Source organism: Neodiprion pinetum, chromosome 5 (genome assembly GCF_021155775.2).
Source record: "Neodiprion pinetum isolate iyNeoPine1 chromosome 5, iyNeoPine1.2, whole genome shotgun sequence".
In the NCBI taxonomy this organism is placed as follows: Eukaryota; Metazoa; Arthropoda; class Insecta; order Hymenoptera; family Diprionidae; genus Neodiprion; species Neodiprion pinetum.
In genome coordinates, this window is record NC_060236.1 from 8,238,897 (window position 1) to 8,261,702 (window position 22,806).

Genomic DNA, 22,806 nt, shown 5'->3' on the forward strand with positions numbered 1-22,806 from the left:
AGACGATAAAACTCGCGCATGCGCGGTTGATTTTCAAGTTTCAAGAGATTGTCCCGGTGTAAACATGCTTCTGGTCATCACATCTTAGTCTTTACTAATGGTGAATATTCTGGTGACGTATTTCCAAAAAAACATTCTATCCGAAATTCTATGTTCACACGTATTTCGAACCGTTTTATCATTATTATTGGCTTCCTTGATGGGTGCGGCTAGCCGACAACCGATTTTGCGTGCCTTGAATTTCAATCGGAAATTGGAGAAAGGAATGGATCTCGATTACGATTCGATGACTATTACACTTCGTCGTCGTCGTGAAAATATCACGCCTGTTTTTTAACATAACTAACTTTTTGCTCCACGATCTATGAATGGAAAAATAACCGCATTAATCGAAAGTTTTCAAATGTTTTTTAGGTTTTTTTACGGAGAATATTGTTCCAGTGTTCCACTGGGCGATACTTGCTGAAATTATTCCATGTTCTTTGAGGTTTCACTTTTCATCGCGCTTTTTATACTCAAACTTATTTCAATGCTACAATTTTTTGTTTGTTTACTGTAATGAATAATTAAATATATCGATTTTAAATATCAATATACAGCGATTGTTATCCACCACAGAAATGTCTTAGAGCCACTTCAAAAAAATGTCTGTAGTGGCTGTTAGGAATCAGTGATGGTTGCGAGGTTTCGGGCTTATCAAAACTCGTACTAGTTTATAAATCTGCAGCAACTGATGAGATTACTGTGTTAGAAATGACAAAAGGAACCAGTTCTACATTTTCGTTAGAATTAATCAGTCGTCGTAAGTCTTATGTTCTAAATAGGTACTTAAGAAAAAATGCCTTCGCTCTTTAATAAAGGAGATGTTGGTTAAAAAAAAATCACAATACAATTGCATAAACGTAAGTGTGTAAGTATCCGAAAAGCATGTATCTTGCTAAAATATATCTGTAACTAAAGAAGTTTTTAGGAAATCTCACTGCACTGACACAAAAATAAGCCTTCGTTTTTTAAGACTTGTAATGCATTTTCTAACAGAGTCGGAATAAAATAAAAATTGCATTGTTGCAAAAATAAAAGAAAAATAACTCATTTGATCTTAAATTGGAATGTAAATAATTGAAAATTGTAATTGTGACGCGGCCAAGAGGTACTTGTGATGTGTGAATAAGTGTTAGTGTTAGTCGTCTCCGGGCTGGAGGCGGAGATACTTTCGCTGTCATCGGGTGAGCGAGTGGCGAGGTCGTCGTCGTTGGCCAAAAAACAATGGGATAGCAAAAAGCGTAGATAGGAACGCCGAGAGCTGATGAAAAAGGAGACACTCGGTGTCTAGGTGGGCGTGAGCTCGGCTTTAGGTTCTTGCGAGTAAGATACTGCAGTGTAAATATGCAGGGGCGGGGTTCAAGTTCCGAATTTGAAAAGTTCCGAAAGTGCCTGATTCCAAATTATTTGCCGGCGAAACTTGAAGTAAAGAAATGAAACTTTGAAGAAACAACAAAGTTTCGAATTGTCGGAAACCCGACCGCTCAAAGTTCCGAATATTCAAGTTAAAAGTAAAGTTCCGATAGAGAAAAATTCTGAAAATTAAGGTATACTCATACGGCGTAGTTTACTCAACGAGTGGGTCTAAAAAATGAGAAAAACCGAAAATCAGGATTCTGAACGTAAAAATATGGAAAATCCAAAACAAAGAAGCTCATAGTGGTAAAATTTTACCTAACCAGAAATTCATAAAACTGAAAATCTTCGATCATTCAGAATTTTGATATTTCGGATTTTTAAACTTTCTTATTGCCACACTTCCGGAACTTCAACTTGTCGGTGTCATATATTTTCGGAACTTTGAGCCTCGGGTTTCGGACCACTTGAAACTTTGATGTTTCGTCAAAGTTTGACTTCTTTAATTCAAGTTTCGCCACCAAAAATTCGGATTTCGGCGCTTTCCGAACTTTTCAAATTCGAAATTTCAACCCCACAAGTGCGTGAGTAAGGCCACTAAAAAGCTTGAAGATATTATTGATCACTGTGACCGAGATACGAGTCAGATTTTCGGAAGAACGTCGTGATTTTCGTACAAGTAACTCTGTACACAAATAACTGAAAAAATGGAAAGGTACAATTTTTATCGCGACATCCTTATTTGCGCCAATTGTTCAAATTTTCTACATTAACGCATTTTCTTGTTTTTCCTACTATTCAAAATTCTATTCTCACGCGTATTTTGACTCGTTTCATTGTTATTGGCTTCCTGGATGGGTGCGGCTAGCCGCTGTCTGATTCTGCCTGCCTCGAATTTCAATCGGAAATTGGAGAAAGGAACGGATCTTGATTACGATTCGATGACTATTACACTTCGTTGTCGTCGTCGTGAAACGATTGCGGCTATTGTTCAACGACTTTTTGCTCGACAATCTACGGGGGAGAAAATAACCGCATAAATCGAAAGTTTTCCAGCGACATTCAGTTTTTCATACGCCAAATATTGTTCCACTGACCCGCTCACGATCAGTGATATTTACTGAAATTATTCCATCTACTTTGAAGCTTTACTTTTTGTCGAGCTTTTTAGACGGGAGTGTGTTTGATTATTTTTACTTGACCAAGAAATTCAGTTGAATTCTGTTTCGACGTGACGATTATTATAAGTATATTGAATGAATTTGAAAAGCTTGATGAATCTAAAAGTTTAGGCCAGAAACAGATTCAAACAAACAGTAATTTTTCTTGTCTGCAATCCTCATCAAGGTGATCAATGAAGATAATTTGATTTAACATTTCATTAGCTCTGTTTTTTTTTTAGAGGTGTACATTTTTTATTGCAAAATTTTCCGGTAATTCACCATCGTTTCTTTCCCTCTGATCATTTTTTGCAGCTTCCAAAGTGGAATTTACCCCATGAAGAAATCTTCGGCTTCTGGCAATTATACAATTTTTCGTATGCAAGGTCAATTTCCTTTTTACCGGCACGCAGGATCCAGCTCATCCGAAACTGAAAGTGCAGCTTAGCCTCCGCGTAGCAGCGCTTGAATTTACCGGCAGTCGGTAACGATCTAGAAATCGGGATCGATCAGTTCTGGCAAGTGATGCCGTTCGCGGTGAATGGATCAACCAGAAGTCTCGCGGCTGCGGCAGGAAAACAATAATTATTCCTCTCTTCTTACGAGTTTTGATTGCATCTTTCATTTTTTTTTTCTTAGTTTTGCTCTGCATCCTAGAAATTCAGTAAATTTTTAGAATTTCGTTCAATTCCAAACATAAAGCAAAAACGCTACAATTCCGAATATTTTTTTTGCTGGCAAATATCATTTGTTTTAGATTACTATCACAGTTATTATTTTACAGCCATGCATAAACAATTTCAACATACAACATATTATATATATATCTTGCAATGCTACAATCACTCTGTAAATCATGGTGCGTAAATTTATGTACGAAATTTGTAAATTCTGTGACGCCGGGAAAGATTGAAAAGATAAAAGAATAAATCGCTCATTTCACATAAAAGCTGTCAATCCATAGGGATATTTTTATTATTGATAAAAAAACATACCATACATTACTCTTTTGACAAATTATATAATAAGAGAGATTATGATGTATAAACACTTGATAGAGATCTATGTGCCAGATTTCACACAATGAATTTCTAAGGTCTAGTTTTATTGAACGACTAAGATTTCTCTATTAAAAATAAGAGTCCGTGTTCCAAAACCGTTTTTTCAGTATTCGAAGCGAAAATACGTCCAAATAGATAAAATAATGATATTCTAAAGACAAACATTAATTTCGAAAAGTTATGTTCTAAAATATTATAGTATTAAAAACTGTGGTTTCGTTCTAAAAAAAAAATATGGATCGTATTTTCGACACGTTATAATTTTGGCGAAAATCCCGACATCGCCACACTTGTATAATATTATTCGGACAAAGCTGGGCTTTTTCGATGGAATTGTTTTTCAATCGGTAACCACCTATAATAATGCCCGTATTCATATAGTCGTAAAAATTATTTCGGGAACATTTTAACGAGCAAAGCACGTGGCCTGGAGTAGCACGCGTGTCTCACGCGTTCCGGACTCACCCAAAAGACTTTCACCTTGCAAACTGGGCCACATTGGCGAGCCAGAATAAGTGGCATTTACGCGTCACTGTTACTTTTTATTTATTTCTTCTTCTTCTTGTATTCGACGTCATTTTTTCTTTCGCGCTGTAATTTTAACCCACGTGAGCCAGAAACAATTTTGAATACTCAAGAATTGAGTTCATATCAATATGGTAAAATATATTATGAATTTCATCAGGCGTTCTCGCTGAACCGGAAATGCCGGATCATTCCTAAAGATTGATTCGTTAACCACGTCAAATTACAATAGGATTAAATGTTATGCCATTTCAATTATCCCCCAGGATTCAACGACTTTCTTTCTATCGTGCTTTGATCTGCGTTATGTCACAGAAACGTCCGACATTTATTCTAATCTTATCACTGCAGAACCGAGTTTTAGTGTTTTGAGGTCGATTGAAATTGTAATGTTGGGATTTGAATTCAGCTCAAAATAAAAGAATCAATCAACCAATCGCACGAATTAGCTTGAACTTTAAAAACTTACGATAAAATTTTGCACGATCTGATCTAAACTTTATAAATTTTTCAGTGTTACTTTGAGGCCACAATTGAGTTACAGAACGCTCACAAAATATCGTGTATAATTATCACGAGCTTGTGAAAAACTTTTCGAATAAATGGCAATATGATTTGAACAATTTTCCGTAACTTTGGAGAATTTCCAAAAACCAAAAATATTCTCTCCTTTTTCTTTGATCCTTGCATTGAATTTCTGTACACATTGTCACGAATTTTGGGGAGTAAATGCCGGTGACTTTGAACTGAATTAACGATTGCGTCAAAACTTTCAAAAATCAAGTAGATATGCAGAATTTAGGAAGTTGAAAAATACAGAAAAAAAAAATTCATTGGCACCCCAAATTTCTAAATGTGATTACGCAAGTTTAACCGGTCAGAGAGCTTTTCGCAATCGAACAACTTGTCCGGATCTCTCAAACTCCGGGACATTTAAATACAACGCGATCGATTTATTGCAAAATAGAGCACTGATTGATACGGGAGATTTTGCTTCTGACGTGGGCTGTAACAATCGACCTTATGTGACGTCTGGCATCGGTTGTCGTGACTCACTTGGGCGTTCTAAATATCTGTGTGTATAATGTATCTAAATACATGCACGACTATCCGATGGAAACACGAGACGAGAAGAATATATATATTTTAGTCTTTCCTTCTTATCACAGTTAACGCAGATTCGTATTTCAAACAAAGACTTCAACTTTCTTGATTTCCTCGATTATGTTTCACTCAATTCCGTTCAATTTAAAGTTAGTCAGCTTGTAATATGATACTTTAATCTAGTTGTCGAATTCATTTGATTCGATTCAATTGAAAACCTATTTTGTCTGGTGGGTTAAATATTTTCATTAAGGATTACTGATATAATTTGAATTCGTCGAATGAAATGAATTTTCATTTTCATTCGACAAAGCATGATGCAACGAAATTAAGAAACACTCGTCAAGCACTCCAAGAGAAATATTCTAGTATGTCCAAAAAGTGCAAGCCATTCGAAAGTTGATTTAAAACAAAAAAATTTGTTAATTCAAATGTATCGTGTGTAAAGAATTTTCTTCAAGTGTATCCTGCTTTCTGTACGAGAAATCGGTTTCGCATCAGATAAGAAATAAACGATCTGCAGTAGAAAAAAAGGTGGCGCAGAATGCGTAATATCGAAGTGCGATATTTGCATGTCGTATCGACACGGCAAACTGTGTGTGGCCTCTTTACTTCGCGATTGGTATCAAGGACACCATGATAGATTTAAAGTCTTGTATACAAGATCGCATACGCGTGTACGCTTGTTTTAAAAATAAGAACAACAGCAAAGGACCATACAATTCGTTCGGTCAACAGGTCTGCACACCTAACGGTATAAATCTGCGCGTATAATTCTACCTGTAGAAAGTATTCAAAGAGACTCTTTCGTAATCGCTGTATACATACAATTAAGGTATACCTGCGTGGTTTTCGTACACCCGCTTAAATGTCTTCGGAAACGATCGCTCATGTTGGCTGTAAGTAATTCATCTCTGAGGTAAGCCGATTTGTTTTTTTTTTTTTTCTTTTTTTTTCTGCACATTTTCTGTTGGGAATATAATAACCCAACGAGAGAGAGAGAGGCTAATTATAAAGATAGACTTAATACACAGACTGAGTCGACCCTCTAGACATTTGTTATTCTATGGCTTTCTTCTAGGCTAACTATAAAGATAGAGTTAAGACACAGAGTGAGTTGACCCTCAAGATATTTATCATTCTATGGTCTTCTTTTCGATGGTTCTAAACCGCTACCTTGTTGTAACCGACGTCATCAGTAAAGCTAAAATAAACGCTACGCTAATTGTTTGAAGTTCTACGTCATGTTATATCGTAATAAATACATTATAAGGGTTAAAATGTGCCACGAAATAAATCCTGTCCCATAATAATCTTCGTAACATTTTCAAACCCCACCGTTATTTATCATATTTCATGTATAAAAAATGTAGGTTTTCAACTCCTCTTCCGTTTAGGTTTCTATTCGAAAAGCTAACTTCAGCCAAATTTCATATTTCATGTCTGACCGTAGTTTTATTCACAATGTTCAACTGCAATACTTTTTTGGCGAAAGATCGAAAGCTCTTACATCGAACTCCATAATTTCTTGTTCTGTTTTAAGGTGTCTAGTGAAATTTTGAATCAGTACTGAAAAGCGGAAAAAAAATCAAGGATTAATCAAACCTTGAACTTATCGGAAGATTCATTTGCTGAGTCTTACAATTTTCTGGGTTTTTCAATGATACTTTTTTTTTTTTTTTTCTTTACTACAAGTCGGAATATTGTTTCTGTCTTATTTAAGATCAGAAGAAAGGCTTACGCTTACTCTCGACATTGAAGTACAATGCCGGAAATAAATTCAGAGCGATGCAGACAGGTTCGAGGATAGAAAGGCAGCTTGAAGATGACGGGCTTAAATTTCTAACTCTAAGAACCAGTTTGGATGGACTGCACGGTTGTTTTTACGCCTGCATAATACGGAGACGTGGGCAGCAGCACGTGCTACTGCTTAATAAAACCGAGCACGTAAAATGGCCTAGTAATAAAAAATGTCGCCCTGTGCGTCGAAACATTTATTCTAAATCTCGAAAACACGAGGATTGCTGTAATTAGCGTCAGATTAATCCGTTGTAAAATTAATTTATGGCCAATTTTGAGGCGTTCTAATGCACTTTGAGGAAATAATAAAATACCGCACGCGACTTGAATTGTTGATTAGAATCGACTCCACCAGCCGTTAGATAATGATACCTGTAACACGAGTCGTCTTATTGTTAAACGGTTGATGAAATAACCGAAAAGCATTAAAATCCTGATTCCAACTTATATTTCGGTATTAAATTTAAACTTTTCGGTTTAACTTTTTTTTTTCAAACACCGAAAGTGGGGGAATTTCTCAAATTCCTTGGCACCCGTATTTAGGGTCAACGATTACAATGATTACGAAATATGGAAAGACGTAATGAATATCCGAGGTTCGTTAGATTAAGTCACGCAATAGAAAAGTAATCTTCTTAAGTTCTTACGTGTGTACCTTATACGTATATACACGTGTCTTACATAGCTCTGATATATCTACGAAATCTAAGCGAAACCCAATACTCATTGAGAAATAAAAGCTGCTGGCTTTGGTTCGGCTTCGTAAGTATAAGAACCGATGTCGTAGTATAAATATTGCATTTGTGATGGTGAAAAAACCGAGTCGGTATTATAATACCTGGTATTGCGATATCACGCCTATTCACGCAGCTGTCAGCAGATACTGGGAGTCAATAATTTCCTATTACGAGAAATATTAATCACGTTAATAGTCTTTTTGTCCGTTGCTAAGCTTTCGTTTCTTCGATAAACGTAAAATTTTAGCGTTAAAAAATAATTGCTCAGAAACGGAGAGAAAAGGAATTAAAATGGAATTATGAAAACTATGAAATTAAAGTATTCGTAGTTCATTTGAAACCAGATAATTGACGTTTGATCATTTTTCGCGTTACTCTGCATACAAAGAAAACAATATATCGGATTTTAAATCTATCGAGTAATTTGCGACGGGTGAATCTTAAAATTCCACACCATTTTATTTAAAATTCTACTACAAAAGTGAAATTTGTTTCTTCGTTGTAAAATAAAATTCGATATCTGTTCCAAGTAAGCCAAGTACTCGCACTGTGTTCAGAAAAATTATATTCATGGAAAAATAAAAGCATAACAGAAATTCTGCTTGGTTGGATAAATAAGCGAAACGTTTAGAATAATTGGTATAAAATTTTCAACTTGAAATTTTCAGCTTGAAAATTGAAAGGCTTAAATAATAAAATTACGAATGTATTTCCTTATTCTTTCTTACACTTACGATACAAATTAGAAGTCACGTTATAAGATATATTTAAGTTCAAACGAGTCATTTTCTGCGTAAAAAATATCTCAACAAACATTCAGCGACGGCATTTCGTAAATTTGGCATGTTTTTAAATCGACTCCGTCGTCCTAAATCATGGAAAATCGGGTGTCTACGTCTCACGGCGAAGGAAGATCGAACGCTGGTGCGAATCGCGTTGCGTGCGAGGCTTTTATACCGTTTTCTCAATTCGATCGGGGGGATCGGATCGGCTTCGACATTGCGCAACCCGGGTAGGATCCCCGGGGGGCAAAAAACCACGCCCCAGATTTTGGCGGGGTCTTCGGCCAGCCTAAGAGGTCACGTGGCCTCTGATCCACTTTTTCGTGCGTTCATGTAACTCACGGCTGAGAGAACTCAGAGAGAGACTCATTAGCCTGCAGAAATTGCGCAACGTAACAGCAACTCGTTTATGAACCCGCCCGTTTCCCACCTGACGGATGATTCCATCCTCGTTTCTCGACGCTTTTCTCCCTCTTATTATTTCTCGGATTGCATGTGCAGGGTTTCCGTTTTGCGCGGTGCATTCGCGTGCAGTTCAAAACCGTACTCAATTTTTCTTTTTTCCAATTTCGATTCGCTTTGTGTGAATTACTTTTGCGATGCGTGTACCCCAGTTTTTCTTATCCCAAGCTGAAATTCTTTCGTACGAACGTCGCCGCGCCTCGGTGTGCTGAATTAATGCGAAAATGAAATTACCTCACCCCAAATTATACTCGACAGCCTGATTATTGTCGTCGAATTCGAAAAGTAATCCCATTAATTATTGACAACAGCTGCGACACTCCGCCTTTCAATTTGCACCGAGTAACCGCATGCCGAAATAAATAAGCGAGCTACAATAAATTCAAAAGACACTTGGAATGTACAGAAGAAAGATAATAAATACAACGAATCGATTTTCCTTCTCTACGTTTTCATCTCTTTAAAAATTTTCTGAGTCATTACCGCGTTAAAATCTATCAGTAAATATGTCTTAAAATAACAAACAATTAGATATAAAAGTCTGTAGGTATTATACGAACTTACTGAGATATTAAGATCAGGATTATTTGCTGTCCGTTCGTTTGTAAAAAAGAAAGTAACTAGGATTTGCCACAACGTGACACGAATTAGTCTCGAACCAATGACTCCGGCTTTCCACGCTTACAGCTAGTAAGAATTTCATGATAAACTGGGGTGAAAATCAAAGAACACGAATTTAAAACTTGTTTACTAATTTATGAAACGTGTTTGTAATATTTGCATCATTTCAGTTTCTTTTCTTCCTTTCCTCCGTCTTCCTTTGTATTTTATTTATTGTTTTTTTATTTTTCTTTTTTCACCTGCAACTGATAAAGGATAAGAAACTGGAGTAGCAACTCCTCGTGAGAGTCGGCCAAGCGACACCCGGCTGCAAGTGGTCAAGCAAGTCCGGCTTGCATTATTCATGCTGACCTTCTCAGGGATTGCATAAATGTACAAATGCGCGTCTCGCATTGTTCGAGGAAGAAATTTTGAAATAAACCACTTACGAATGCGAGATTATACCTGCAGGAGTTGTTTACGAGGCTATAAAATTTCATGTAAGTATCTAGGTATCATTATTATCAAACGATCCGAAATCTAGTTTCTAACCGGAGAAAACTTCCTCGGTACGACTCGAATATTTCGTTCAAGTTTCCACTGTAGCTTCATTTTTTACATCCGTGTAAAATTCGGCACTATTCGTTAGAAGTTGTTGCCAGGAGTAGAATAAAATGAAATGCGGTTCGTTTTCTTCTTATTTTCGGATCGATTCTTCTAGATTTACGCCTGTGATTACGGTGTGAGGCTTTCTATCTGATATTGCGTTTCGTTATTATGCTCATACAACTTATAGGTGCAAAATTTCGGCCGGGTATCGCCGGCGGCCAACCGGGCCTAGAGACTTCAAGTGAGAGGAGAAACAAAAATTCACCGAATGCTGGGATAGATATATAAGCAAGAGGGAACATGACACACAGCATCAGTTTACCGACAAACACGATCTAAGCACAACTCCAGAAATGGCTTTCAAGGTGAGACAGGACTTTGGAATAAGTCTTCCACTTCCGAAATTTACACAATTCAAAAAAAAAGAAAAATTCCTACAATTTTTATCTTGTCCAGGCTAAACATTACAGCGTAAAATCAAAGTTCATCCTACTCATGAGAACTGATTTGGTTCAAAGAAAAACTCTAGTTTTTTAGAAGAGGTGAAATTATGTTTTCTTGTAAAATTAAAATCTTCTTTCAAAGAAGTGTGTGTTCAAGAAATTTGAACTTAGCGGGGGGATTCGATTATTTATACAGACTTGAATCGTATTTTATAATAAATTTCAACACTGAAAAACAAATGTTTGTACGGAATTTCGTGAGGTTGGTGCTGCCAAATTTAGTATCTCCTTGTTAATTTGATTACGAGATGGTCGAAGGTTGAGAGTTTATCAATTCTATAGATTCGCAAGCTGCGACAAGTTTCCCGAAATTTGAAGATAAAACTAAATATCGTAGTTGCAATTAAGAGTTTAGATATCAATATTGTATTTATTCATAAAAACTGTCTTATTTTTGCAAATTTACTGAAACAGATTTTTTTTTGGTGTTACTGAAATTATCATTGCTGTTATTTAATCGATATCAGGCAGTTTCGAAATATTGAATACCTACTGATACCGATTCGATGAAATAAAGTGTCATCGTGGGATTGCAAAGAACAATCCTCTCGACAAAAGAAGCTATGGTGTGATAAAACTAAACAAATCTGTTAGAATTTTTTAGCCACTTACGAAGCGATCTGAAATGAAAAATCGATTTCGTTGACCGAGGCTTGATTTATAATCCTAGTATACATTTTCTTTGCAATTTTAAGGAAATCGTGGTAGCTCACAAGCAACTATACAATCAATGTTATAAATTCTCAATGCGCGACTTGGATATATCTTACGCCATTCATGGCGACCTTTATAAAATTCTGTGTACACGTTGAATTTCTAACGAATGAATGATCCGTTTTCTGTTAAAATTTAGCGCGCATGCGCTACAATTCGAGAGCGGTTGTTTGCCAGGATGACCAACCGTCATAAGTTTAGACAACAGTTCGCTGCGATTTACTTAACCTCAAACATGTTCAACAGCTGTCGATGTCTAACGCAACTACCAGCGACAACTATCGACATTTTCGAGGTTACGTTCATGACGGTTGGTCGCCCTGTCAAACAACTGTTCTCGAATTAAAGCGCATGCGCATTAAATTTTAGCAAGCGACGGGCCATTTAGTGGTTAGAAGTTCACCCTGTATATCAATACACGATTTTCAAACTCTTCAATTACTCGATTTGCGACTAAACTCCGGCATTGAACAAGCCTGGAATAAAAACCCATCTTTGACACTCGGTACACTCTGTTACTTGAAAATGAGTATTTACGTAGATAAAATCACATCCGCGGTACCATTTGTCGCCACAGCGATAACGAATATTGCCACAACCGGATCAAACAATGGCCACAACTAAGGTGATCAAAACCGGTCTATCCACTCTGTCACGTGAGCCAAGAAGTAACCGACTCTCGACTTATAGAGTCCAACGAAGTGACCTCATCAACGAAATTAAATGATTCCCACACTTCTTGAAACAAAAACCTAATCTTTGTTTCAGCTCATCGCCTTCGCCGCCCTCGTGGCCGTCGCTAGCGCCGGAGTCATCGCTCCCGCCCCCGTGGCCTACCACGCTGCCCCCGCTTACGGCTACGCCGCCCCCATCGCCAAGGCCGTCGTCAAGACCATCGACGCTGACTACGACCCCAACCCCCAGTACAGCTACTCCTACGACGTCCACGACACCTTGACCGGAGACGCCAAGAGCCAGCAGGAGACCCGCAACGGAGACTCCGTCGAGGGCAGTTACTCCCTGATCGAGGCCGACGGAACCCGTCGCATCGTCCACTACACAGCCGACCCCCACAACGGATTCAACGCCGTCGTCGAGAAGGAACCTGCCGGCCACGGACACGTCGTCCCCAAATACGCACCAGCCCCCGTCAAGATCGCCGCCCCCGCCGCCCACGTAAGCTACGCTGCCCCCGCTCACGGATACTACCACTGATATGTTTAGTTTAGGAAACCTGAATAGTGCTTTTATTTTATAATGTCCTGTAAATAAACCTTATTTACCAATTAACGGTACGGTGTCGTAAAAGGTTGTTTTGTCCTCTCCCTGAAACTGTGTACTCGTATTTGAAATCAATGATTCGCACAGGTATGCGACGAAAAAGTGCACAGATTTTTTTTGTACTGTTTATTATAGATTTTTACTTACTATGAAACTGGGAAATGTAATCAAAAAATTACACCGCGGCAGGTTTTGATCTCGTGTTTCGTAGTTTCATTTAGAGTGAAACTCCCATTTAACCCAAAAACCGGAATTCGATTCTTGATTCTGAAAATCTTGTGCAAAAGTGATTTTTTACTTCTATTTTATATGTATTAGAGTGAGACTTAGGAATAAATGGAAACAGGCAAACAGAAATTGGAAAGCGGAAGCATGAAAAGATTCCATAGACGAAAAGGATGAACACGGAATTTTGAGAACATTTCACGAAGAAATTGTTTATTCAATATTATAAGAAATATCATTTAGTTCATTGTAACGAAATGGTGGTTTTTTCATTAATGCTACGCTTTTTTTTTATGCAAACACCCTGTATTTTGTAAGAATACTCTACGTAATGCAGGGAAATGGAAGTCATTTTTGAATTCAGCACACTCGAAAACTAATATTGACCAAAAACATCACATGCAGCTGAAATATAATAAAATATTTTTTTGCAGACCTGTGTTATTATCGTTGTAAGTGGCATTGGTGTCGGAATAGGTATAAAAAATTCTCTTCACGTCGTTGTAACGACGAATGATAATGTGACAATTTTATCGAGGCAAATTGTCAATTCTTCAGAATTTGGCGAATGATTGAACATAAGTAGGCTTTAGAGTCTGATTGGAAATTTATCAAATCGTTATATTCGTAAGCTACGAAAATTTCATTAAAAATATAATACAGAAAAACAAAATACTGGAATCATACATAAAGGCTTAGATACCGATACTTCATTTTTCACTGCCTCAAAATGGTTAAAAATTTAGTAGATTCACACTTTACGATCACTCATTTTACCCAGAATTTTCTAACAATTATCAAAGCTGTTTTCTAAAAATTTAATTCGACAACGTGGCATCGATATTACAGATCATGATCAAGAAATAACAATGTCAATACGAATATTAAAACCAAAATCTGTCTTAATAAATTTGTAGAAAATCGTCTCTTGAATAAAATGAGCCATTGCAGAGTGAGATCTAACGAATTTACCCTATTCTTAAAAAAACAATTTCGAAGCGATTTAAAATAATTTAAAACAAAAGCATCTAAAGCTTTTATTCATGATTCCGCTATTTACTATTTTTGTATACTCAAAGAGATTTTCTTTGCTTAGGAGTACAATATTTTGATAAATCCTCAATGTATGACCACCACGCAATAAAATTAATAAAAAAGTATCAATTTTGGCCAACCAACCTCCCAATTAATGACCCGTGATACGTGACTGCGTTGCTCGCCGTGAACTGGTTCACAATTATCCTACAGACCGAGTTCTGTCAGGCTTACGTTATACCCATGCATACCTACCGGTTCAATTAACTGCCCGTGTTCTCCCAAATTTAACGATCTCCTCGCAGAAAATTGGCACACTGCACCACATGCAACTTGTCGTACATACCGAGAGCCGACGCCCAATCGGCCAAGGCCCGTATTTACCTTTTGCTTTTTCCAGACGTCGATATATCTTCTCGAGAAGAAAAAGATACCTGTACTTAAATGCCCGTTATGCGAGATGTTGCATCCTCGGAAACCCTTCTTTTTTCTCTTTCATCGGTCGAATCGAGAGGCCAAATCCTTCGTTTTGTTTTTGTTGCCACGCATCCTTAATTTCCACACTACAAAAAAGTATCAAGATTAATGACTTAACATTCAAGCTGCTAAAAAACTTTCAAACGAATTCGACAGATTTATACACGATAGTGGATACAGCCAAATTTTTTAAGAATTAAATAAGATTTAAACAAATAAACCTGGAGGACAAAAATTTTTCATTAAATAATCGATCACTTTTAAATAGCATGTATTCGATCAGTTTCCTTGAGAATATTTAAGCTTTATTATTAGTTTCGAATTAAATAATCTCTTAATTACCATGTTCTGCAATGAAACCTGTTGCTGTTTTATCTCTACAGCAACTGATTAAAGACGAAACGAAATATCCAGTTGCTTCCAGGGCTTCATTTTTCTTGCGCAGTGTAAAACTTGACCGCAAACTGGCCTGCGAATAACCTTTACCGATCCATCAAGATATTGAAATGACTCACAGGATGTTGCACTACAGATTTCAAAATAGGATGTCGCTCACGAATTATCAGACGCGAAGTACACTCAGCTTTCGAATGAACGTGATTCGATTTTCAATTAATCTTTCAGCCCAATTACTCTAGCCTCAGCGGTAAAGATCGACGCAGCTTACTTCGCAGTAATTCATCGTTACGTAAAGTGTCATAAGTCTGACAATGCACGGTGATTTTTCACTCTTAATTCTGCTCCACAAGTCGATCCAATACGCCAGCGATGAGGAGGTACACACACACACAACAATTTCGGCTTGACGCAAGAATAATAACGGCAGTTATTGTCGTAACATTCGCCTTTTACGCGCCTCTATTATAGTAACATAATATCACGATTTACATAAGCACAATTGAACGGCATGGTCGAGGCTCAGAGACTTCGTTTATTCGTCTTCTTCGGTCAGGTTGGAGAGCATTCGACTAGGTAGGCGGTTCCAGTTTCGTAAATCGTTCTCTCTTCATCTTGGATCGTAAGTATAACGCCCACGCTGATTCGTTGACCAAGTTATTTTGTCACTGAAAAATGCAGCCTACTCGAATTTTTCCGACGTGCAGATCCGCGGTGGAATCGAATTTTCTCTTCTTCCCGACTTCGAAACTGGACCATCGATCTTTCATCACCTTTCAGCAGCACAGCGATACTTCCGTTGCTCACAAATGCTCGTTATCTACTGGCGGATCGGTCCGTGAATTGTTGACAAGTGGAACGAAGGTCGCGTCACCATCGATCCGACTCTATCAACAAACATTACAGACAAAGTGTTCGAAAATTCATACGTTTGGTATGATCGGTGACTTCTCTTTTCACAATATCGTCGACCCTTTTCTTACCACGTCACAAAGACCATGTTCCTTCATCGTCGATTAACAAAAGGCGTGTCACTCGACCTAAAACGTATACACATACATCGTTTGCCCGAGTGTAATGTTTCCGTTGATCAATAGCTGGCTCTTGGTGTGAGAACCTGTCTTGAAGCTTCGCACTCTTCTTTGCGGCGATGATGGTGGTCTGGCAATTACGTAATTGTGGTCAGCGGGACAAGACGGTGTGCGTAAATAACGGGCGACTTGCTGGTACGAAATCACATCCTATCAATTCGATGCGAGTGTTATAGACACTGTAATCTGTGAATTGGAACTTATTCTGTTCGTCGATATTGTTGAATTTAAAAGCGTGGATCATTGGATTGCACTATAAGATTGAAGGTGATCGTCGATCTAAATTACTGGATTTCCCTCGTTTGTTTCTCTTTCTTATGAAGCCTCACTTTTTGCGATCATTTTTTTCTGGCCCTTGCGGATGACGCAGATTTACAAATTCGATTTACGAAGTCATTGTTAACTTTGATTCAAATTTCTAGGGCCTTCCCGTATCATATATTGTACGAACTTAAACAGTACACGAAACTATGTTATTCACCTTTGAAACGATGTTCAATACCAGTGTGAACAATGATATTCTAGTCTCGAAATACATCGAAATGATGAAGCAGTCGTATAATCGATCATTGAAGTTGGCATTAAGGGGTCATACCTAGTCAGAATTTTTCAACAATCGGTATTTTTTTTTAATTCCATGTTCGTAATGTACATGTATTCAAGTATATGCACAGAAAATTTCAACTTCGACTCAAAAACATCCAATATAATTTGATTTGATCTAAAATAAATAAGGAAATATCGTAAAAATCGTTAATTCGTTCTTTTTCTAAAAACTTAATCTCACTCACTCAAATAAATACCTTTTTTTTACTTCGCGCAGTATCTCTATATGTTTTTCCCTAAATATATGAGTTATGATTATTAGAGTAGAATAATCCAGTTTCCCGTATTTTGTTGTTACATCAATTTTTTTTCTTATATTCAAAATTTCGATTTGTCAAAAATAACTAATTTGCTTTGAAATATTACAGTTGAAGCGTATCCCAAGATTTTTTCAATTTACTTGAATCGACATCTCCGTTTCTACGCAATGATTTTTGATATAGAGTCTCCAGTGACCCCGATCCGAAACCAGTGTTATTACGTAGAAGGTGTACAGCGTAAGGGTTAATTGTTGATAATTGTTGGTAATTCATAAAATGAAAGTTGACATTACATGCTGTTACCTGTATCAGAATTGCAATGGAGATCGTTTCGCGTCTAGTGATTCTCGACGATGGAATATTGCATAGCTTCATTCGTCTACCGTGACATTTATCCTTCACTTCTAAAGTAACGAGGCGTGTTCGTTGATCGGCGATGCATATTTAAGCATCACATAACTAAGATGATCAAGATCTCGCATCACTAATCTCTCCAAAATAAATGCGGAGACAATTATTGTCCATTTCCCTCATGCGTTACCAAGCAGAATACTTAACAGGTGGAAGTGTAACTCCCCATCGAAATGTCAGCCTCTTATATCAAAGTGACCAAGTTGTAATTTTCTCAACAATGACAAGCGACATCTAGTCACAGATCATTTCAATTGTCGCACATTTTTTACACCTTATGAATAACGAATTCTTGTATCTATAATATTATAACTTTACGGTTATCGCGAGATGACGATGATACGAATAAAATGAGATGCACTGCCCGCCTCCTCTGCGATTGGCTAGTGTCGTGTGACGTCATTGATAGTAGTCAAAACATTTCAAACGCCCCAGAAATACTTTTAATAATTTTATTTATGCCAGCCGTTTTTATCCGTTTTGAAAAATGCGTTCCGAACGTTGAATCCATGGAAAATATTATTTTCCTGCAACTTTGGAGCGATTGTTGATATTCCGGCTAAAGAGAAGGGAAAACCTGTGAAAAAGTGATCCGACAATCGAACCCTAATTAATAATTGATCAGACTATCCAGCGTTGCCCAACCGTCTGGCTCTGACCCAATCATAAGAGGACTGTAAATATTCGCACATGAAGTACCCACTTCAAGCGAGTATTGCGGGGCCTCTGACATTTCGACGTCGCGAAATGTCGAAAAGTAGAACGCCGCGTACTCGTCCTGGGGACTTGGCGCGGGCGTCGGGGTCTTGTGCACTTGTAATAAATTGACGTCACAGACGTCGTCGGGGACGGAGGCGAGATGAGGGCACCGATCGAAGCCAAACTAAACCAAACCATTGTTGGGCGTGGCTGGATATATCAGGGCGATCCTGGTCCCCTTTTCGGTATATAAGCGAGGAGGAACCGGGCTGACAGCATCATTCGGTCATCGACGATCACAGAATTAATCCACACCATGGTCTTCAAGGTTCGTGCAGTCCCGATTCAATCTTTTCAACTCCTCCTTTACTCTCTCTGCTTTCACCGTCAAAAGAACCGTTGTAAAAAGGTGTCTTTATCCTTGGTTCCGTCAATTTTAAACCCCTGGAATAACGCCCAATCAGTACTTGAATTACGCAACTAATTGGAACGATTGTGAGAGTGGAACCAAGGTGGCCGTACTAGCGAGCTCCTTGTCCCATATTTCACAGTGTTTAACATTGTTCTTCCAGCATTTAGATACTATTCCAAAATTGTATAACGATTGAAATCCACTTTTCTTACCTTGTAAAATGAGTCGGTTTGCTTCACCAGCTGGTTTCCGCACTTGCCCTCGTGGCCGTCGTCTCTGCTGGCGTAATCCCATCGGCTCCTATTGCCTATCACGCGCCTGTTGCCCCCGTCTACGCTCACACCGCTCCCTTGGCACCAGTAGCCCCAGTTGCCTACGCAGCCCCGATCGCTAAGGCAGTTGTGGCCAAAGCCGTCGACGCCGACTACGACCCGAACCCCCAGTACAACTATTCCTACGACGTTCAGGACGCGATCACTGGTGACAACAAGCAGCAACAGGAGAGCCGCAACGGAGACGCCGTTCAGGGCAGCTATTCCTTCATAGAAGCCGACGGAACCCGTCGCATCGTCGAATACACCGCCGACCCCGTTAACGGCTTCAACGCCGTCGTCCACAAGGAACCCGCCAACGTCGCCGTCAAGGCCGTTGCTCACGTAGCTCCCGTCGCTCCCGTCGCTCACGTCGCCCCGGCTGCTCTCTACCACCACTGATTACCAACTTGAACCCTGAAATAACACAACACGTTTTGATACATTTATATTTATGTGTTCGGTGTAAATAAAGAACTGCTCTTTTTATCAAAATCCATACTGTAACGATCGTCTTTGAGTAATTTGATCCTGAAACTGTCGAAAGGTACAAATCAGTTTCTTTCAATTCTTGAATTCCCTTCACTTACAGTTCAGATTCATCTATGATAAGAATTTCTGTCTTGGCAACGGCTGAGAATATATAATATCAGAGTGATCTTTGAAGTACGGTTTCACAATCGATCAGATTCTAAATGATTTTGATCTTTAGCAAGTTAGCTACAACCAATTTCGCATTAAGACAAAATTGATTGTCTTTCGAAGAAATGACCCGCGTAACTAGGTGAGAACCAGGAGTAATGGAGCATGCAATCACTGTCAACGTTCTCCCTTGAACTCGATGACGGACAGTGTCTCGCCCATTTCCCCGCAGTCACAGAAACCGCGACTCTGATCGCTTTAAATGCTCGCTCGACTGTGTCTAATTGCAAGTGTAACTATTCCCGGCTTAATGCACTTGTAGATCGGCAACCGCAAGATCTGTCAGGCCATTTGCTTGGTCTCGAGGCCGTTCGGTGAACCGGAGTTATACACGCCGCCGGTAACCGAACGATAAAGGAGATGCTGTTCTGATGTGGTTATATGATTTATTGCTACGAATTCATAAGCGCTGCAGACACTCAGATTATAATAACTAGCTATTACAATGATGTCAATAGTTTCGCGGTAAAGGGTAATATAAAAAGCTTATATATGTACACAAAATATGGTGACTAACATAAGTATACTCAAAGAGGAAACAAAACCATGAGGTATTCAATATAATCGATGTGCAAGAGGGTATAGCTACCGAAAATGGTACCAAAGGATCTAAGCTGCATGTACATTTTCATTACTGGTTCCTTAACGTTCTCGATTCCAAAAATAAGCAGCGCAACTGATCAGGGAACTAGCGGTATCATTTCAAATGGCCAGTTAATTCATTGTCGTGATCGATCGAGGGTCATTGCTCGGTCTTAATGATGGATCAAGCCCAGGGTACGATGTGCATAAGCAGAACCCGGGTAGGCAAACAGAAGGCGATGAGGAGCGACTGTCAAAGGTCTCGCCAGGGTGACTGGAGCGGTAACTGCGACCTTGACTATGGCAGGTTTCTTGCGAACTACGGCATTGAACCCGTTTACGGGGTCAGCAGTGTAGTCGACGACTCGAAGCGATCCGTCGGGTTCCACGAGAGAGTAGCTGCCACGAACTACGTCACCGTCTCTGATCTCGTGCTGCATTTTCGAGTCACCTGTCAGGGCGTTCTGGACGTTGTAAGCGTAGTTGTACTGCGGGTTTGGGTCATGCGAGTCCACTGGCTTCGCCACGGTGAGCACAGCTCCAGCTGGAATTGGGTGATGAAGGAACGCTCCATGGGCGGCGGCGATCATCCCGATGAACAAGAAACACTGGAAAAATGATTGGTCAGAATTTGAAAGCTTGTGAAAGTCAAGTGATGGTTGGAAAATGTTAAGTCTGGAAAATACATCGATGGAAACTTTCTCCGATCGGACCAACCTTGATGCTGAGGTTCCAGATTTCACAGAACCAATTAGGCCCTTCTTTTTTCAATAACAGAAGATTGAAAACGCGAAATTGAGTAATGCGAATTCGACATTTAAGCAGAGTTTAAAATTCTTTACGTTTTGATCAGATTTTATACTTGGGGGTTTCGATTTTGATTTCTTTGATTCTAAGCTCGAAAATCTTTGGTCAACTCAAATATGTAGCAAATGATGATACTGTCTTAGTGTAAAGTAGTTTTTCAAGGTTGCTGGAATCAATGTTTTCGAACCTACCGCAGAAATGGCAAGATTAAAAATAGTGGACTCACTTTGATGTTTGAAAATTGAAAGTTGATTGTTAATTTTTTGTTTGTAATCTCATTGATTGATCTGCGGTTTGAAGTTTACAACTTTGATGTCAAATTCTGAAATAGTAAACTCAGAAAACATCCGAAAAGAATTGATCTTTTTATATATAAGTGATTTCTCCGAACCTTCGAGTCCTGAAATGGTTAAACAAACAACATTGAAGGCGACAGGAACCGTTTTCAAGCCTGGCTACAAATCTTGACTTCAAGATTTTGATATCGAGAAAATTATCCAATCCGAAATTATGGCTGATCTTTCACATCTTACCTTAACTGCCATAGCTCTCAACTCGATATGAAATGGGACGATGAAGTAACGATGAAGTCAGAAGACTTAGTACACATCATCCAGAGCTGTATCTCGACTTATATAGTATGGAAAGACTCCTAGGGCCCTGCACCACTCCCGTCTATTCCGCCGCCGGCTGTATTCAGATGCATTTTTGTCACTTGACCACTATCAACCATTGCACTTGCACATGCCTCTCGATGAATCATGAATTCGCATAGTCATATCGAAAGCGAGCAAGGAACGTCATATCTTCCGGGTCGCCCCGGGCACTCCAAATCCACTCCAGCATGCAGTGTTTTGAAAGTCGTCTAACATCGTGTTATTTAAAGATCAGCTACAATTAGCGTAACATTAAAGATTGATGATAGGTACTGACATGGAAGCATGGATGAGTGTGAACGGACTTAGTGTCTCCAGAAAAACATACTCTCCCGGTTCAATCATCAGCTATGCATCAGATGATCTCAATCGATTTCGATTTGGAACTAGGCTGTAAATGAGGCAACAAGTTAGCCGGAAGGTTAAGGCATTGATGAATATTACTGTACGTACAACAGAGGTTTTCATCAAAGCTGTGTCGAGTAGTAAATGACGGTCCAATTCTTTGGATTGTCAGAGACTATAACTTTGGTAAATTTCTCAGAGCAAATCGACAGTCAGCCATCTATATTCGCCCTAGGATTTCAATACAGAAATAATACGATCAATATAATATACAAATAAGTATATAGACACGTGTTTGTATTGAACAATGGCGTCACACCATGAGACTGAGGTTATGCATCTGGAGTTTGGCTTTAAACACGGAGTAGTAGGAGACCACACTCCAGCAACGCTCGGCTCAAGAGTTGCACTAGTTTTTGGGACAACATAAGAGGAATTATCAAGGTGCGATTTCAGCGCCTCACGCGGTGTAATTCCGTATAGCGCTCTCCCCCCTACCCCCTTACGAATATAAACTTACGAATCGCCATTTGCCACTTTTTCCTCGGATTGAATGTCGGTTGAGGTTGGAAAAGCAATTACTCGATATTCACTCGTTTTTACTCACTTCGGATGCGTATTTTACGAATTTACAGAGTATGTCTATAGCACGGAGATTTATAGGTTACGATGGCCACCCTTCTCTTTTTACATTTTATAGCGATAATTTCCCTTTTTTCCATAAGAGGCGTATATTCCTGCGTATTCAGACAATTCTTCTCGCGTTACCTCAAAACTGATCACAGAGTGTTGTCTCCTTTTTACTACTCCGTGGTTTTAAAGTAGGCAAATTGATGTGTTCAAAACTTGACATTTGCTGTTGACTCAAAGTTACAATGACGGTTTTTTTAACATACTCTTTTACCAAGCTGTTCTATCAAATCCAACAAATCATGAGTAAACTCCGACGCTTGTTTGCTTGTCCCGGAGTTATGAAAACCAAACATTTCAATGGTTCTTACCAACGAAGTACAGTATACGAAAGGTAAAAGAAGGCGCAAAACGCGGTTTAAATA

General features: G+C 38.8%; 3 protein-coding genes across 3 annotated transcripts; 2 read left to right on the top strand and 1 right to left on the bottom strand.

The window, feature by feature from the left end:
* Positions 1-10,511: 10,511 nt before the first annotated feature.
* On the top strand, positions 10,512-12,745 carry LOC124219564 (larval cuticle protein A2B-like). The gene is made up of 2 exons (XM_046627279.2): positions 10,512-10,603; positions 12,224-12,745. Exons 1-2 carry the CDS (start codon positions 10,592-10,594, stop codon positions 12,668-12,670), a joined length of 459 nt encoding a protein of 152 aa, XP_046483235.1. The 5' UTR covers positions 10,512-10,591; the 3' UTR covers positions 12,671-12,745.
* A 5,362-nt stretch (positions 12,746-18,107) lies between these two features.
* LOC124219561 (larval cuticle protein A2B-like) lies at positions 18,108-19,154 on the top strand. Its single transcript, XM_046627275.1, has 2 exons — positions 18,108-18,264; positions 18,591-19,154. Exons 1-2 carry the CDS (start codon positions 18,253-18,255, stop codon positions 19,059-19,061), a joined length of 483 nt encoding a protein of 160 aa, XP_046483231.1. The 5' UTR covers positions 18,108-18,252; the 3' UTR covers positions 19,062-19,154.
* A 314-nt stretch (positions 19,155-19,468) lies between these two features.
* Positions 19,469-21,565, bottom strand: LOC124219565 (larval cuticle protein A2B-like). The gene is made up of 2 exons (XM_046627280.2): positions 21,284-21,565; positions 19,469-20,551 (listed from the first exon to the last, which is right to left on the bottom strand). The coding sequence occupies exons 1-2, from the start codon at positions 21,293-21,295 to the stop codon at positions 20,117-20,119; spliced, it is 447 nt and encodes a 148-aa protein (XP_046483236.1). The 5' UTR covers positions 21,296-21,565; the 3' UTR covers positions 19,469-20,116.
* Positions 21,566-22,806: the final 1,241 nt, after the last annotated feature.